Raw genomic sequence first — 19011 nt, 5'->3', positions numbered from 1 at the left:
CCGCCTTGGTGCTGTTTTTGTTTTTTTGAAGGACTCTCATCTGAAAGGCTAATACATCTTAATTGGATCTGTAAAACTGGATACATAAATGACCAGTAAAGAAGTGAAAATAATTATACCAAATACTTTATTCAATATGACTGAATTAATTTTTAAGGATTAGATCAGGTAGAAAAGTAATAAGTAGTAATAAGTGCATTTTAACATTTTACAGTAAAGTGAATGCAGCAAATTGGTGGTGATTGAGGAGATTCCCCCTTCCATATGTAAAGCACTCTGAGGACCCACAAAGCGCTATATAAATGTAAGGAGTTATTATTATTATTATTATTATTATTAAAGTAAATACTGCAGACTATTACACATTATCACTATCAATATTCACATTATTGGTATTATTATTGATACTATTAAACTATTGTTTAATTTAATATTTTTATCTGTATAATATTTTTGCAAATATATTTTTTCTTCAAAAAAATAAAAAAAATGACCAAAATCCAATGTTTCTCAGTATTCTTTATTTGTGTATAGTAATGTTAAAATTCAAACAGATTCATATTACAATTTTAGCTTAAATATGCTTTGAATATATATCACAATCTTCATAATTGATTAACAGGATTGTTAAGGTGCAGTTTAGAAACTGTTCAATGTAATAGTTTGAAAAGAGAAGCGCATTCACATCTTAGACGCTGTCCCCAGAGCTGATCTCTGACGCATTTTCTTTCATGGTGCGAGCGTCCACCAAATTCTTCAGTCTCTGAACCCATCTCTCTGTCTGGTCAGCACAGATCTCCTTCTGAGCTTTTGTGATGAAACTGGAGTTTCAAAGAGAACATGGTTAATGATTTCACAGTGTATTTACATTATTATTTGTTATTAAATTAAAACATTACTAAAATACTTACATGATTCCACTACTGTGGCACTCAAAATGTGTGATATGATAACTCTCAACCTGCTTTACTGGGATTCTTACATTGGAAAAAGAAAAGCAGCACTTATCAGGACCTTGGCTGTCTGCAGGAAGAAATAGAGATGAAAAATTAAAATTGCATTCAAAATACTTAAAATAAATCAATATATGAATGGGGTAAATTTAAAAAAATCTAGATAATTCTTCACAAATATGCATAAAATTGTTAATCTATTTTTTATCCAGTCATTCAAACAAATAAAAAAAGAAGAGAGAATTAAAGAAAAAAACGCACATTCACTGCGAGCCAGAGAGCAGAAACCGAAGAGCACAAGACAGGCGATGAAGATGCAGTACGGCTTCATGTTTGGTTCTGTGGTCGGTCGATGATCAGATCTTGATTTGCTGGTTGATTTATCAGCGGCTGATCGTGTCGAAGATAATAATCTCACTGATCTTATCTGCTTTATATAGGGTTGAGCTTGTACTTTCCACTATACAAACCTATAGGTTCTGGCCGACGAGGAACAAGTGACATCACAAGCAGGGGGGGGGGGGGGGGGGGTCGGGAACCGTGATGTGGTCTGCAGAGGTAGTATTTCCTTTTGTACCCTTCCTCAATTCTGTGAATCTAGTCTAAATTGCTGACAAAGGTAACCTATAAAATTAAGTCGTTTTGCGTTTGTCATATTTTATTTTTTTCTTTCTTTTCCATCGAAAGCATAGAAAATGTCTTTACATTTATGAAGGACTCGTATAAGGACCCCCATGTATTGATAACCTGTCTTACATATGCAATTTCAGGTTGCAACTTCTCAAGAAGATGCCCCGTGCTCTTAAGTGCAGAGCAATGCAAGAAAAGTCCCTTTCTGCAAATGCATGGTGGAAAATGAGTCTGGGGCTCAATGCAGGAAATAGTGAGCTCTACTTATCGGTGAAGGTGGAAAAGTGGTTGGGCTGAAAGTGTTTTGTGTGGTTAACAGATCTGCACACAGTGTGATCTAAACACAGTTAATATCTGCAGTTACTCACTGGTTCATACCACATAAATTATGCTTTATCACCATTTGTTATCTTGTTTGTAATCAATTTAACCATAGATATGAAACCACATACTGACATTTTTCTTTTCGAATATTGTTGCAAATTGTTCGTTTCATACCTTTTTGTTTTTTCACACATCCTATTCTGGGCAGTATGTGTCCTTTTTATTACTCTTCTTTTCATTGGGTGAACATTACATTACCTCCTCCAACACCATTGCACTTTTTCTTTTTAAAATAAACCACGCATAACCATGAAGTGAGATATTCCATCAAAGAATGACATATGGCTGTATTTCCATTAAGCCTTCACTATTAAGTATGAAATCTAAGGTGGAAGTCTAAAGAAATACATATGAATAATAATTAGAGTGATTCAAGCCACAGCATCACCACAACAACATAAACAATACACTCTAAAAAGTAATTAAGGGGACTTGTTACCACAACTTAAATAAATGCATGGTTGCAAGTTAAAAATTCTAATTTATTGTTTTTTTTAAACCTTTTAAGTTGCAAACATTATTTTGTAGTGTTCTGTTGACATAATAATGTTGAAAATCAGCTTAATATCTTCTGTAATTTAAACTCTGCTTTAATTGGCTCTTTTTTAAAATTAGGTTGTAGTAACTTAATTAAATTGTCTTGATAACTTCAGAAATTAGGCAAGGGATTTCTAGTTCCCAACAAGGTTTGGCACGGGACTGGACAGTGGCGTGTATGTATGTGTGTGTGTGTGTGTGTGTGTGTGTGTGTGTGTGTGTGTGTGTGGTTGTGGGGGGGTGGGGGTCTTGAGCCCTATCCCTTTGATCGTGAATGTGAAAGTGCCCTTTGAGGTCACATCGCACCCATTTCTCCTGCCCCCCTCTAACTCAATGTAGCTTGTTGGTTGAATGTAAATTCCCTCAAAGTTGTCACAACTAAAACAAATAAATAAATAAAAAATTGATGCAAACGGTTGCATTCATTTTTGTTGTTGTTGTTGAGCCAACACATTATTTTTTAGAGTGTAGACAGTTTTGAAGAATGTTTAGTGACTCATATTAATAGAAACAAGTCATATCGATCATATCACTAAATATGTCAGCAGTATTCAGAATCATTGTTACATCTTGTTCTTAGTGTTCTTGGTGTTTAATGCATACACTTTGCAGTTTATTTGACAACCTGTTTCTGTAAAGGCCTACTCAAAGATGTATGCTTCTTTTTAAAGTGACAGTTCATCCCAAAATGAAAATTCTGTCATCATTTACTCACCTTCATGTCGTTTCAAACCGGTATGACTTTTCTTACAGGACCCCACTGACTATCACGGTATGGAAAACTGTGTTATTTTACTTTTCATTTTAGTTTTATTAAAGTTGTATTAATATTTAGAATTAGCTTTAATTTTTAGATTTTTAGTTTTTATGTTACTTTTTTTTTGCTTTCCTTTTTAATGCCATGCCAGCTTCTAAGGCTTCCAGGTTTAATTATTCAAAAATAAAAATAAAATAAAATGTTAAAGATTTTTTTTCTTTTCTAAATTTGGATGTACTTGGTTAAAATTCTTTACAAAAGTAACAACAGAATAAAACAAGTTCCTCAAAGGGGTAGAAGTATTACTGTCCAGCAAAATATGTTTAATATACAGTGGATTCTGACAAGATGAACTTGTGTTAATTTTAGTTTAATTAGTTTAGTTTTAGTTTAATAATACTAATTTTGTTATGTGTTTTTTTTTTAAATATTGCTTTTTAAGTTTAAATAATTTTTATTTCATTTTTAGTTTTATTTTTAATTTCTATTTATTTCCAGTAAATAATTTTAGTGCTTCTACTACAACATTTTCGTTTAGTTTAAGTTTTTCAACTAATATTTATTTTATATTTATTTTTTTATATTTAAATTTAATTTTATTTCAGCTTTATTTCAATGAACAGATATGTTTTAATAGTTTTAGTTAACGATAATAACCCTGATGCACAAAACCAGTTCTTTAAAGTATCTTTTTTCATGTTCCACTGAAAGCCATCATCATATTGTTCCAGGTTTGGAACTACATGAGGGTGAGTAATTTTTTTTTTTTTTTGGTGAACTATCCCTTTAAGTGACAATGGAAATTAAACCTCTGCATAGAACATGACTCTAAATATAATGTAAATCAAAATAAAGCAAAATACACTAAAATAACAACAACAACATCATACTGTTTCACAAAAAGTCAAATTTCCTGTCTAGCAGGAAATAATAGTTACAAGTAAAGGTGTTGGAGATGGAGCCGTATTTACAGCGTTTATTTGTTTTCCTTATAACCAGTTTCTAAATGGGCTCCGCAGCATTTTCTGTAGTATTTACAACTGACATAAAGACGTAGTTTACAATATAACATTACAGGTCGCCTGACAAAATATATATGCAAAAATCTCAAGAATCTATCTACACTGATATATTGATACATTGATAGATGCTTCAAGTTGAAGTTTCAGGCTCCCTGACTCATGCATAAGCAGGTGTGGGTTTTTGCAAAAGCAAGATATGAAACCACAGCTTCAAATAGAACCACAGAGGGTGGTCAGGTCGATGAGAACTGACATTGTATTTTTCCCTTCAACCCCACGTTTACCTGTTACTCAAATGCCATTTAATTCCCATCTCTAAATAAATACAATATAAATTTACAGTATACATATGCACATGAAGTAATATTCACATACATACCAATATTTATTACTTCTACTAATAAGAGTAGTTATTATATATACATACTGTAAAACATTTACCTTAAGGATCTGTTTCTACCTGATCTAACCCTTCAAAATTACTTTGATTTTTGATCAGTCTTATTGAATAATACTGAATATATATTTTTTTATAAATTAATAAAAATATTTTTTTTGACAAAATAAAATTTCTGAAAAATATTTCCCATGTGTTTAGAAGCTACCACATGAAGTTTATTTTAAAAATCCCTGACAAAACATTTTACTGCAAGGATAATCTATTCAACATTTAAAGGGTTAGTTCACTCAAAATTGAAAATTCTGTCATAAGCATTATTCATAATTCTGTCATAATTACTCATCCTCATGTCCTTCCACACCCATAAGACCTTTGTTCATCTTCAGAACACAAATTAAGATATTTTTGATGAAATCTGTGAGCTTTCTGACCTCCGATAGATTGCCAAGGCCCAGAATAGTAAAGACATCATTAAAATAGTCCATGTGGTTCAACCTTAAATTTATGAAGCGATGAGAATAGTTTTTGTGTGCAAAAACAAAACAATTTCTTCTCTTCCATGTCAGTCTCCTACACTGTTCATGTTGTAAACACAGTGCAGTGCTTCCTGGTTCTACGTCTGAACGCTGACTCAGTATTGGCCGACGCTGTTCACGTGAGCACCAAGACGCATGTGTGTGATGCTGACGTGGGGGCTGGCCAATAATGAACTATATAGTATATATAATACAATTATAAAATATAGCTGCAAGTAGCGATAAGGGGCCCAGCCCTTAACTCCCTGAGGTCCGAAAACACGCCGGCGCGTTTTGCAGGGTTTTTTTCACATTGCAGCAAAACAGACTTAAAATACTCCGTCATTTCTTGTCATAGAGACATAAGTAATATATCAATTGAAACTATAGAATGTCTTCTTTTATTTGTATACACTCAGAGTAAAAACACAATGTTGTGCTTTTTGTAAAATAAAGAAAACTAACATGATGCGTGATCTCTCCTCTCCCTCTGAACGAAGTCCAATCTGATGTATATGAACTGTAACTTATTTACATTTACATTTACATTTAGTCATTTAGCAGACGCTTTTATCCAAAGCGACTTACAAATGAGAACAGTAGAATCAATCAAATCAACATGAGAACAACAGTATGTAAGTGCTGTGTGAAGTCACAGTTATGACAGTAAAGTGCTCGTAGCAAGGATTTTTTTATTTATTTATTTTTTTTTATTAATACACAAATAGATGGAATGAAAATAGAAATCAAGGTAAGTGCTACTATTACTGGGTCAAATGCTGACGAAAAAGATACGTCTTTAGCATTTTTTTGAAAGTGGCTAAAGATTCAGCTGCTCGGATAGAGCATGGCAGGTCATTCCACCAGCCAGGAACAGACCCGGAGAAGGTTCGTGAGAGTGATTTTGTGCCCCTTTGTGATGGCACCACAAGCCGCTGTTCACTTGCAGAACGCAAGTTTCTGGAGGGCGCATAAGTCTGAAGTAGCAAGTTAAGGTATGGCGGTGCAGAGCCAGCGGTCATTCTGTAGGCAAACTTATGAATACTAATGACAAAAAAAATGACACTTATGTCTAACGAAACGCTGAGATGTCAGGTTTTAAATCGTGCAAGTCAAATTGAAAACAAACATTCTGTGTTTATGTAATCTGTATGAAAAGAGAGCCATGTCAGAAGTCTGTGATTCAGCTCATTACCCGCTAATGCGGCCACGCCCACGGAGCCAGCGCTATTCAGACGCAAATTCTGAGGCAATACATGCATTCATCGTCTCAATCGTGTATTTATTGTCTTGAAAAGTGTTTATTTGGATGTTAAAGCCATGGTTAGCGATCTCTAGAAGACATGCCATTAGTTCCTAGTTCCTTTTCTTCTTTATATGAATTTGTGGCCTAAAGGTGTAAAGAGCGCCCTCCGGCTGCAAGTATGAATTGAAAACACAATATCCAGCACTCATAGTGATGACAATAAATATTACTTCTCAGTATAGAAAATTGACATAAATATATAAGAATCCATCAATATTTCTCCAAATGTGCATGCTTTTAAGCTAAAAGCCTATATGAAATGCCATAGAGGTAACATAATTGTTCAGACACTTTGCATCACAGAAATACATTATATTTTAAAAAATATAATAGAATACCATTATTTTAAATTGTAATAATATTTCACAGTATTGCTGTTTATGATGAGCTGAGACATTATTACAGAGGTTTTTTTTCACAGCCTACCTGACTGAAAGGCCTCATTAATATGCAAGTTATTTCAGGTCATTATTATGTGATTCTTTTGTCTTCTCAGGTGTAAATGGCCCATTATTCATGATGATTCACGCCTCCACGCATACTGTGTTTCTTGACAAAAAGTGTCTTACAAAAACTAAATCAATATATTGTTTTATATGAAGGAGTAGGCAGCATAATTTTTACATAATTCTGAAGCAAAAACTCTAGTCTACAACCTCCAATACCCAGAAGTCTTGTGAACACAGATTTAATATACTTTTTTTGGCCTTATTTCAGTGACTTAAGTTTTTTGTTTTTTCAATAACCACGCATAAACATTATTCCTTCAAAAATACAAACATGTACATACATGTTCCTCACATATTATTGTAGCCTAGTTTGTGCTGAATACAGTATAATGGCACTTTTGTCATTTATATGTTTATGAACAACTGAAAAAAGCACAAATGTCAGGGCATGTCAAAACTTTTCCAAGCCCCAAATCAGCCTCAGACTCCAGAGGGTTAAAGGGTTAGTTCACCCAAAAATGAAATTTCTATCATTAATTACTCACCCTCATGTTGTTACAAACCTGTAAGACCTTCGTTCATCTTCAGGACACAAATTAAGATATTTTGATGAAATCTGAGAGTTTTTTTTTTTCCTCCATTGAAAGCAACATAATTACCACATTTGAGGTCCAGAAAAGTAGTAAAAACATGGAAAAGTAGTAAAAATAGTCAACGTGACTACAGTGGTTCAACCTTAATATTATGAAGCGACGAGAATACTTTTTGTGCACAAAAAACAAAACAAAAATAATGACTTTATTCAACAAATTTGTCTCTCCCCTGTCATTCTGCTACACTATTTATCACTTCCAATTTCTACATCAGACGTAATGTTCGGACATAAACAGGGAAGCTCTGCAACGTAAAGAGCATATAGCAATATAAACAGTATCAACAATATAAAAACAATCTTTTTTTTTGCCTTGAATAGAACCAGTTGGATTTAAATAATGATCAATCAAATTAAACTACTTTCCATCCTGGTCCTGTACAACTTTATGCTCACATTTTTTCAGTGACTCCTTGGATGCACTATTAGCTTTGATCTTTGGAGAGTTGGTGTACTGTCTGTCACCAGAAACAGATTTGACTTTTGTGTCAAAACCTCTCCGATAGTACTTTTTGCAAACCTTGTAAAAATAAACAGAGAGTCATGAACCTTTTGATCTTACTCACAAATGAGCAGCCTGTAACATCGAAACCAGATGTCCGGATATCTTACAGCAATAAAATAAGAAGCTTTACTGGCTTGAATCATGGAACTGCGTAAGAGTCAGTTCAGCAGACGAGCCACTAAGAAGCGCTATTGCATATGAAATCATTTAGTGCCCCTAAGAACCTCTTGTTATGAGAGCAACTATGTTTCTTCACAAAAACAGATAAAGCACATTACAAAAGGTCTTAACACTCCCATGAGGCTAGGAGTCACCAGTATGGTGTACTGATTTATTAGACTTTATATAATTTATTCACAAAACAAATAAAGACTGATTATGATTTTTTCCAACAAATCAATCCAACTATTATTATTCTGGAGCCCTTAGTGTCAAACATAGTCATATCCACTGAATCAGTCACTTTGTTTTGATGAAATGGCTCTGTCTAAAAAAAAAAAACTACATATCCTGTCATGCTTAAAGGCCATTTTTCTCTTTACAAAGGATACAAGAAGCTGATAAAAGCATAGGAAAACAGGAATATGTACCTTTCTAAAGAGTATTTTTGACTTTCCTCAACCCCTTTCCTTATCTCCTTGCATAATATTTGCTGTCAGAAACACTGTGCTATCTTAGGAAGGTCATTTTTCATTAATGTTATGCATCATTGTTATCAATTTAGCATGAACCTCATACGAGAAACAGACCAGTCTCTTTCTTATCAAACCGCTGTGAACCTAAACTTATCATCCATTGTAAGAAGGCAACTCAATCTAGATGGCATTCCAGAAAAGACAACGATATCTTGAATCTTTAAATAAACCATGTACATTGTTGCATAAGTTTAGCTGATAGAAATGCGATCACTCTGACAAATATCTTTTGCAGCATTGTCATCGACTCCAAATACATTTATATGAAAGAAAGGAAACCTCTACAGTGTTATTTTAGTATTATTTATTTACTATTATAGTAGGTATTAATATTCTGAATTAGCTTTTATTTTTGATATTATTTTTCATTTTTTTTATATTTCTATTTTCAGTATTTCAACTATTTCTTTGAGTTAGTTGGCAACTTTTAGTTTTAATTAACAATAACAACACTGATGGCAAGGGTGAATATGTAATATTAGGACACGTTTGCTGATCAACTGAGGCAAATTATGTGGTTGTGGTTTTGACTATCTGTAAGAAACATCATCACATCCTCAACACAAATGAAATTTGCAAAAAGTTACCCTGCAAAAAATATAACCACAAAAAAAAACAAAAAAAATCCCTTCTGCCCCCATTTTGTTTCATCATAGTGTGGGAAATCACTAAACAAAAACAACTGTTCAAGAAAAATGCCATGCCAAGAGGAGAGGAGACTGGTAAACAACTCCATAAGAGGTGTTTTGTTGGCAAATGCCAATGTTGACTGAGTCACCGGCCAACTGTGCACTGACTGAATTTAGTGTTTTATCACACTGACAAACCAAAGACCGATAGCTGTTTTAAAATTAAGCTCATATATCCAGGCGTTTCAAGACTGTTTTGGAGGGGGAAATTAAAATAAGTAATATCTTGATCTTTAGTTGTTTTCGGCTTAATTTAATGCTTGTTTTGTCCCGGTTGTACGGTGGCCCAGTAGTGCACAACACAACGAAATTAAAAAAGCAAACATAAGTTCACAACACAACGAAATCGAGACACAACACAACGAAATCGAGACACAACACAACAGAATCGAGCCACAACACAACGGAATAAAGCCACAACACAACGAAATCGAGCCACAACACAACGGAATCAAGCCACAACACAACGGAAATGCTCCCGACCACTAGGGGGCTCTCAGAGCTCGGTAAAGTTAGTTTTCCTTGCCACTGTTCTATAGAGTCGGCAGTAATATCAATACCACGATTAGTTTAAACAGTATGTAACCACTGCATATCGACATGAAATATTAATTCAATATCACCTACGTGCAAAATACCTTCATATTTAGGCCTATACTTGTGAATGATTTGACGCGCTACCACGGCGCATGATGAAGGGAACGTCTGCCAATCCCACTAAGTGGTTAAAACGTATAATTTGTATTCATTAAAATTACTTTTAACATTTAAAAACAGACATATTCAAATTCCAAAGCTTGTCAGTCTTACCAACAGGAACTAACAACCTTTGGAATTTGAACATGTCTGTTTTTAAATGTTAAAAGTAATTTTAATGAATACAAATTATACGTTTTAACCACTTGGTGGAATTGGTGGATGTTCCCTTTATCATGCGCCGTGGTATCGCGTCAAATCATTCACAAGTATAAATATGAAGCTATTGTGAACGTAGTTGATTTTTAATTAATATACCATGTCGATATACAATGCTTACATACTTAAAACTAATCATGGTATTGATATCTTTGTAAAACTGTTGACTTTATAGAACGGTGGCAAGGAATAGTAATATTACCTAGCTCTGAGAGCCCCCAAGTGGTCGGGAGCATTTCCGTTGTGTTGTGGCTTGATTCCGTTGTGTTGTGGCTTTATTCCGTTGTGTTGTGGCTTATTCCGTTGTGTTGTGGTTTAATTCCGTTGTGTTGTGGTTTAATTCCGTTGTGTTGTGGCTTGATTCCGTTGTGTTGTGGCTTGATTCCGTTGTGTTGTGGTTTAATTCCGTTGTGTTGTGGCTTATTCCGTTGTGTTGTGGCTTGTTTCCGTTGTGTTGTGAACTTATGTTTGCTTTTTTAATTTCGTTGTGTTGTGCACTACTGGGCCACCGTACGGTTGAGAGCCATTGCCTTAAAAGTGGACTCAGTATTTTTTTCAACTACACTGTCTGGAAGTTAGTTGAGTCGATACCAACAACAAACGTGTAATCAATCAGCATTAGGGGGCGTATAACGGTCGAGGAGAGAGAACGAGCAAGAGGGAGATTTGAAAATAATAATAATAAAAAAAACTGCAGAATGAGAGATGGGACACAATACAAAAGAGCTCAAAAGAATATCACTGGAATGAAGGTTTATGACTGGGCAAGCACTTTAGGACCCATGTTTATATTAGAAAAGCTTTCCAGCGCTGGAGAGAGCTAAGTGGGAAGGCCTGAAAACAGATGCGGAGGCTGCTTTGATTCCTTCTCATGTGAGTAACACTGGCTTTTGATTGCTGCTGTGCTGTATGCGACTAACAACAAACACTTTGTATTTACTCTTATGTACCATACGTTCATTTATTGTTCTTCCTTGTTGTACGTTCATCATCTGTGCTTTATTTTTCGGGAAGTATTTTGTTGCACGTCAGCTGTGATAAACAGACATCCACTTGCATTGTGTGTGTATCAATGGCCAGATAGTAAGAGTTGTGCAGTTAAACTACTGACTACACACTGACGACCGCTAGAGAATGAGGTATTTAGCGTCATTGGTTGTGCGTTCACCTCACATGCCAGCAGCGATTGGGGTTCGAGATTGACTCGGAGCAGTGAGGTTAGTATTGGAGGGTGAGTTTTGGAGGCGGAGCAATGAAGAGGTTTGTTTGGGTTGATTTCATATATCAACAGTGTTCAACAACGAATTTGAGAAATCGCATACAGCACCTTTAAAGGGATAGTTCACCCAAAACTGAAAATCATTAAATCATCATTTATTCACCTTCATGTCATTCCAATCCTGTAAGAATTTCGTTTATCTTCGGAACACAAAGATATTTTTAATAAAATCTGAGCGATTTCTGTCTCTCTATTGACAACTGCCTCTTTGACGCTTCAAAAAGTTTGTAAAGCGATTGTAATCCATATAAATTGAGTGGTTCAGTCCAAATTTTCTGAAGAAACAATCACTTTATATGATGAAAAGATTTAATTCAGGCTTTTATTCACATAGGCCACTATCCTAGAGAGTTTAGCTCCAACCCCAATTAAACACACCTGAACCAGCTAATCAAGGTTTTTAGGCATACAGGAAACATCCAGGCAGGTGTGTTGCAGTAAACTGGAGCTAAACTCTGCAGGACAGTGGCCCTCCAGGACCAAGTTTGGACACCCCTGACATAGGCTTTTCACATAGGCTTTTATTCACATATTCATCAGCTCACACATCAGTTGTGGTAAATGGAAGCTCAAGCTTGCTTGATATGCGAGAACCAATGGGATTCATTCTCGTGTGTTATGCAGCAGTTTTGAGCTTCCTCAAGAATCATTGAGGATTGTGAATAAGAGCCTAAACTCAGTCTGTTCCTCATATCAAGCGATCGAGTCTCTTTGGACTAAACCGTTTGATTCATACACTCTCAGAACAACAGGTACAGTGGAGGTACAATTTTGTTCCTTGGGGAACAAAATGCATAATGCAAAATGCAACTGTACCTTTAAAGGCACATAATTGGCCCTTAGGGTACTTTAAAGGGTACAATTTTGTACTTTTTTGAGAGTGTATGGATTATTTTTACAATCTCTTTATGAACTTTTTGAAGCATTAAATTGGTAGTTGTGTAGACTGTCAATGGAGGGACAGAAATCACTCAGGGACTCAGATTTTGTTAAAAATGTCTTAATTTGTGTTCCGAATATAAATGAAGGTCTTACTTGGAACGACATGAGGATGAGTAATTGATGACAGAATTTTCATTTTTGGGTGAACTAACCCTTTAATGCACTGTACAGCTTTTGGCCTTCATTTGCCAGAGAACATGGGACAGATAATACAGTCATTAGCCACTCTATGGGATGGGATGAAAATTTTACAACCTAATCTAACAGGTAACTATGTAACGAGGTAAGAATTTGTCCAATGTGAATTGTACAATAACCTATAATTATTAAAAAATTAATCATGAAGATCCACCCCTAAACATACTCATTACTGGGTCATGAGCAGATTGTATGAAAAATGTATGAATGAGATTGTACAAAATTCATAATAATTAGCCACAAATTTGCCAAACATAAGTTACGAATTGCCATGAGGTTGTGCATTTTTAAAAGGAATAGTTCAACAAAAAATGAAAATTCTGGCATTTTGTATAGTTTTGTGTTCCACAGATCAAAACAGCATGGTTGTTTGCTGTAAACTATTGCTTTAAAGTTCTCATTTAGCCTCATATATTTTACTATCTTCTACAACATTTCCAAACTCACAGATTAGTGAGTCTTGAAACTCTCCTGATATAGGGGCAGGGGCTCTGACCCAGGAGAGCACAGCTGGAACTTCTTTCAGCTGAGTTTGGGAAAATTCCTCATGAGATGAGACTCTCAAATAGATGTAAACAAACTCTGACAAGAGCACTAGAAGATATTTCAACCTCATTTCGGAACAAGATTATGACCAGTGCAACCCAATTGTATTCTTTGCTTTAGATAAAGTATTGTTGATATAGAAAGACAAAGCCCAGAGGAATTTCGACCTGTGTTTTTCTGACTATACAACACTACACATCAACAGTCATGTATCTAGTTATTGGCTTTTAGAGGTTACATGCTGTTACAATGATCCTGGAGATTTGAGAAGTACCCAGAGCACAGCAGCAATGGTTTATAATTCTTTCCATCTCTCTCAGACATATCAGATTACTCCTTCTTCTCCAAAAACATATTTTCAATATTTTTCTTGATTTATCCCTCCTGCGTTTATCACCTCATTGGTTTTCTCAAGCTGTAAATCTGCCAAATGAAAAACCACGCGTTGAACTTTGCCCATATACGCGGGACTTTTGCGATCATTCCTATACATCCTCCACACATGCCCTCACCTCAAAGGTCAAAGGTCATTCTTTCAGTGCATTACATCTCTGTGTGAGCTCAGCTATAAAATTGCACATCTAGTAGAAATTCCTCTTTGACATTTCATGGAAGAAGGGCTTTGAACATCATGCATTACCAATGTTTCTGTAGAGGGAAGAAGTCATCTCCTCAAACAGATATTAGTGCATAGTAGTGATGGGTAAGACAGTGCCAGGTACAGTTCCATAGCTTTAAAAAGATCAAATATGACATGTACTCAGTACATAATTTTCTAAGTGATCAGACTATTTTTGGTTGGCAAATAAAAAAAAATTCCCCAAAGACTTACATTTAAGGAGGGAACTGAGCCATATCTAAGGACAAACAATATCATAAACAACTGACTTGGGCTAGTACGTAACCACTTTCAACTATTCAGAACACCCTAGCAACCACAGTAATACCCTAGCAACCAAAGTGATACCCTAGCTACTACTCAGAACAACAGCAATACCCTACACTCTAAAAAATGCTGGGTTAAAAACATCCCAATCGCTGGGTTTGTCCATTTTCAACCCAACTTGGGTTGTTTTTAACCTAGCATTTTTTAGAGTGTAATATCATGAGAGTGGGTTAATCAAATGTATTTTTATTGTACGTTTAGGAAGACAGTGAATTGCATTTTCAATAAAAATAAATATGTATATTATTTAAAATTAATAATAAAAATAAATATTTAATTTTATTAATAATACATGAGAGAAATGTCCAGGCTAAAAGACACAAAACACCACAGTGTAGGTTTTACAACGACAGAACCAAGCAATTCCCATGAGGCTTCAAGCTATCATCAGTTACAAACAGGAAACGTGAAGAAATGCAAAAAACCCAGCAGCAACAACAACAAAACTGGACCTCAGTAATGTGAGGGTGGTGATAAATATGAATGGACCATTGTGACTAGCATGTGGGGGTTTAGTTGTACGTTTAGCCAAGATGAACAGGACACTGCCCTTGTGTGTCCTTCACCCATGCCGAGGAGATAAGTTCAGGATGCAGCCATGGCCAGACAAGGTTCACCCACTCTTCCCACAGGGATATTGCTCCCGGCTCACTCATAGAGATAGATTTTCATTGCATCCTGTTTTCCCTTCTAAACACTTGGAAGAGAGAACAACTACATATGTAACCACAGATATCACAATGTCGGACTGCACGTACAAACGTAACTGTATATGGAAAGGAGCTATTTTGGGTTGCTGTGTGCTCTGGTATAACAAGCTTCTTGTGTCGAAGTCTGTTCCCACTGTTCCCCTTATGGGTCAATGACATGATGTGCATATTTTTGTGTCCAAGTGCATTATTTCCTTTAAAATAATTAGGATAACTACACATTCAAATCATAAATATTATTTTATGTTTTGGTATCTTAAACCACTAAAATGTCAGGTAGTGCAACCATCCACACAAATGAACAGACTAAGAAAACTGCTTACAATGGTGTTTTAATATTAAGAACGCTATGGCATAATTTTATGAGACAAACAAAACAATTGAGATAACTGAACATCTTTTGTCTGGGAATTTGTATATTCTCAAATGTCAAGGGTGGCACAACTGCAAACATAGGTCTTTTATTGTGAATTGACAAGGTAAAAACAGTAAGCATGCTGATGAAGCATCCAGAGGACCCTAAGTCTTGTGGCAGAGTGAAAAGGTTTGTAGATCTTTCTCAAATACTGGTAAAAATAGCTACTTTCAAGTATGCGTATGTTGGTATACGTTCCATGTCAGGTGGTACAACCAATGTAAAAATAGGAAAATGCTATTTTATCATAAACTTCTTTATTGTATTTAAAAATTCTTTGTGTGAACTTCCTAACATAGGCAACAGCTGATTCAGGCATCCAAGTAGAAGCCTGTTTAAAGGTGCCCTAGAATCGGAATTTGAATTTACCTCGGCATAGTTGAATAACAAGAGTTCAGTACATGGAAAAGACATACATTGAGTTTCAAACCCCATTGTTTCCTCCTTCTTATGTAAATCTCGTTTGTTTAAAAGACTTCCGGAAAACACTCGGATCTCAACATAACACCGACTGTTGCGCAACAGTCGGGATCATTAATATGTATGCCCCCAATATTTGCATAATGCCAGCCCATTCGACGCATTAGACAAGGAAAGGCAGTATTAACGGCTGGATCTGTGCACAGACAAGGTAAGCAAGCAAGAACAACAGCGAAAAATGGCAGATGGAGCAATAATAACTGACATGATCCATGATATCATGATATTTTTAGTGATATTTGTAAATTGTCTTTCTAAATGTTTCGTTAGCATGTTGCTAATGTACTGTTAAATGTGGTTAAAGTTACCATCGTTTCTTACTGTATTCACGGAGACAAGACTGTCGTTATTTTCATTTTTTAAACACTTGCAGTCTGTACAATGCATAAACAACTTCATTCTTTATAAATCTCTCCAACAGTGTGTAATGTTAGCTTTAGCCACAGAGCATAGCCTCAAACTCACACAGAATCAAACGTAACCATCTAAATAAATACTTTACTCACATAATTCGAAGCATGCATAAAGCATGCATGACGAACATCTTGTAAAGATCCATTTGAGGGTTATATTAGCTGTGTGAACTTTGTAAATGCGCTGTAATATAGTCGAGAGCTCGTGGGGCAGAGGGAGCGCATCTCTTAAAGGGGCCGTGCTGAAAAAATCAGTGCATAGTTAATGATGCCCCAAAATAGGCAGTTAAAAAAATCAATAAAAAAAAATCTATGGGGTATTTTGAGCTGAAACTTCACAGACACATTCAGGGGACACCTAGGACTTATATTACATCTTGTAAAAAAACAATCTAAGGCACCTTTAATGTAAAATTATTTGCAAAAGTCAGGTGGTGCAACTGCAATGAATGTCCCTATATGAAAAAAAAAAACATTATTTAAGCTAAATAAATAATAAATTTAAGCTAAGATTGTGTATTATTACTCTGCTTTTTCTTATTTTTTTTTTAGTATGTCACACCGATCGGTCAATCGAACACACCCACCTTTTCTTTAAAGGTGCTACAGAGGATGTTTTGTTTTATACATTTTTGCAATATTACTTGAAACTGTCTTTACTAACTGATAAAAGACTATTTATTAGGTGCACTGAAAGGAATAATATTAATATACATAATCTGTGCACGAGGTAGGGCCTTAAAAACATCAGCCAATCGTTTACACGATCATCGCGTAAACGATTGGCCCTCTGGCTTGTCAATCACTGCCATGACGTTCCTTGTGCGAGACGTGCGCGGCTGCGCGCTCCAGTAACTTTCCACACTCCACAGGCGCCGCATGCAATGTTTTTGTCAGGAGACAGGAGTAACAACTGCAGATTATGAGTTACCTGCGGTGAGTCCGACATAATGAATCCACTAACACGACACAGCGAATGCCGGTGGTAAACACTCATGTTCCAATACTCGTGCACGAGTTTTGGGAGGCGTTCCCTCGAAATGAGCTGTGAAGGAGGGGGGTGGTTCTTACGCATGCGCTCATTTAAAAAACTCACTAACAGTCTTTGGTTTCTCAGTCGACGAAAAGATCCTCTGTAGCCATGCCCCCCAAAGACATGTCAGTCACCCGACTTCAGCAAATCCAAACATGTAAAAGACAGATGCTGAATATGGAATCACATACTAGTATACTGCTCTTATACTCTTACCATATTTTTCTGTAGCTGATATAGGTAAAGTAGTATGTTAGAATGCTGTTCTGAATTTCTGAATAACTAGTATCTGGCTAAAAAAGAAAAAGAAAAGCAGTCCACTCTCCTGACTCAGTTTTTCCAATTTCAGAGCCAGCTGTCACCAAGAGACACCTTTGTTATATGTCAAGTAGTAGTACATTAGGAACATTTTATGTGTGGTAAAGAAAAAAACCCTTAAAGCATCATTAATCTCTTGTATTCAACGCTTTATATGTGCTACTCATTTGTATGCATTAGGGGGAGACAAATACTCACAAAACTCCAATTATGAGTCACACAGTAGGTGTTTGTGAGTGACACCATTTTTGTAAAGTATGACGCAGATCTCTTTTCTTCAAAATAAACAAACAAAAACTGACATCAACAGGCAGATGCTATACACATTCTGGAAATATCAGTGTGCACAGCAGCAAATAAACATTTCTTGAGACCAGAATGAATTTCGGCAGACACACCAAATACTATACAAAATTCCAGAGATTGAGAGTTTAACTCAGCATGGAGATGTTTATCAGGTTTGTTGCATGCTAAGAGACATTCTCCTCACATACTTGAGAGTGTCTTCGGGTCTAAGTGCTGAGTAACATACTCGTGAGGCCTGGGTTCAGCACTTCTCTGCATTGCTGTCAGCCAGCTCATCTTCAGCTCTGTTAACCTAGGGCTCTTCATGTCTGAAACAATTAGCAACTTGATGCGAGCTTTCATGAGTACAACAGTCTAACCTTGACACTCGTGACACAGTCGTTCAGTTTGGCAAAGGGGAATGTGAACCACTCTCCACAGATAGGGAATACTTTGTTTCTTTCTTTCTTTCTTTCTTTCTTTCTTTCTTTCTTTCTTTCTTTCTTTCTTTCTTTCTTTCTTTCTTTCTTTTATCTGCATTTAAAACAACCCAAATTTCAGTAAAGGGTTGCAAAACTTGCTAACTTTGTATTAAAAAAAATAGTTCAGAACACATTTTGTACTCACCGAAATATAGCCTCTATTTATTATTTATTCAAATGAAATGCCATGCGACTTTTTTCTCCACAAACTTTGAGAAGGCCTGACATGCAACATTTCCTTCAATAACTGAACTGATTCATACTTTTACAGTCTCAAAAGAGTATTCTAGTTTTAAACCTGATGACCCTGAAAAAACATGCGCAAGAATGTTTTCTCTCGTTCTACTCATTTTTCTGTCTGTCTCCTTTTCTCCAGTGTAAAACACACTTTAGAATGTGATAATTTGATTTGACAGATCAAAATTTGTTGTTTGGTTGCCAAAAAGATTACATGGAACTAGTTGCATAATGTGGAATAATTGAGAACAGAAATGAGAGCTGTATGGTCTCATCTTTCCTATATCTTCCACTATCTGTGTTCAGACAATCTTTACA

The 19011-nt window shown here is 35.6% G+C and overlaps 1 protein-coding gene across 1 annotated transcript; it reads right to left on the bottom strand.

Moving 5' to 3' along the window:
- Nucleotides 1–501: 501 nt before the first annotated feature.
- On the bottom strand, nucleotides 502–1384 carry LOC125278761 (C-C motif chemokine 8-like). The gene is made up of 3 exons (XM_048208100.1): nucleotides 1215–1384; nucleotides 912–1023; nucleotides 502–821 (listed from the first exon to the last, which is right to left on the bottom strand). Exons 1-3 carry the CDS (start codon nucleotides 1282–1284, stop codon nucleotides 689–691), a joined length of 315 nt encoding a protein of 104 aa, XP_048064057.1. The 5' UTR covers nucleotides 1285–1384; the 3' UTR covers nucleotides 502–688.
- Nucleotides 1385–19011: the final 17627 nt, after the last annotated feature.

This window comes from Megalobrama amblycephala, linkage group LG11 (assembly GCF_018812025.1).
Source record: "Megalobrama amblycephala isolate DHTTF-2021 linkage group LG11, ASM1881202v1, whole genome shotgun sequence".
Taxonomy (NCBI): domain Eukaryota; kingdom Metazoa; phylum Chordata; class Actinopteri; order Cypriniformes; family Xenocyprididae; genus Megalobrama; species Megalobrama amblycephala.
This window is presented reverse-complemented; position numbering and strand designations above follow the sequence as displayed.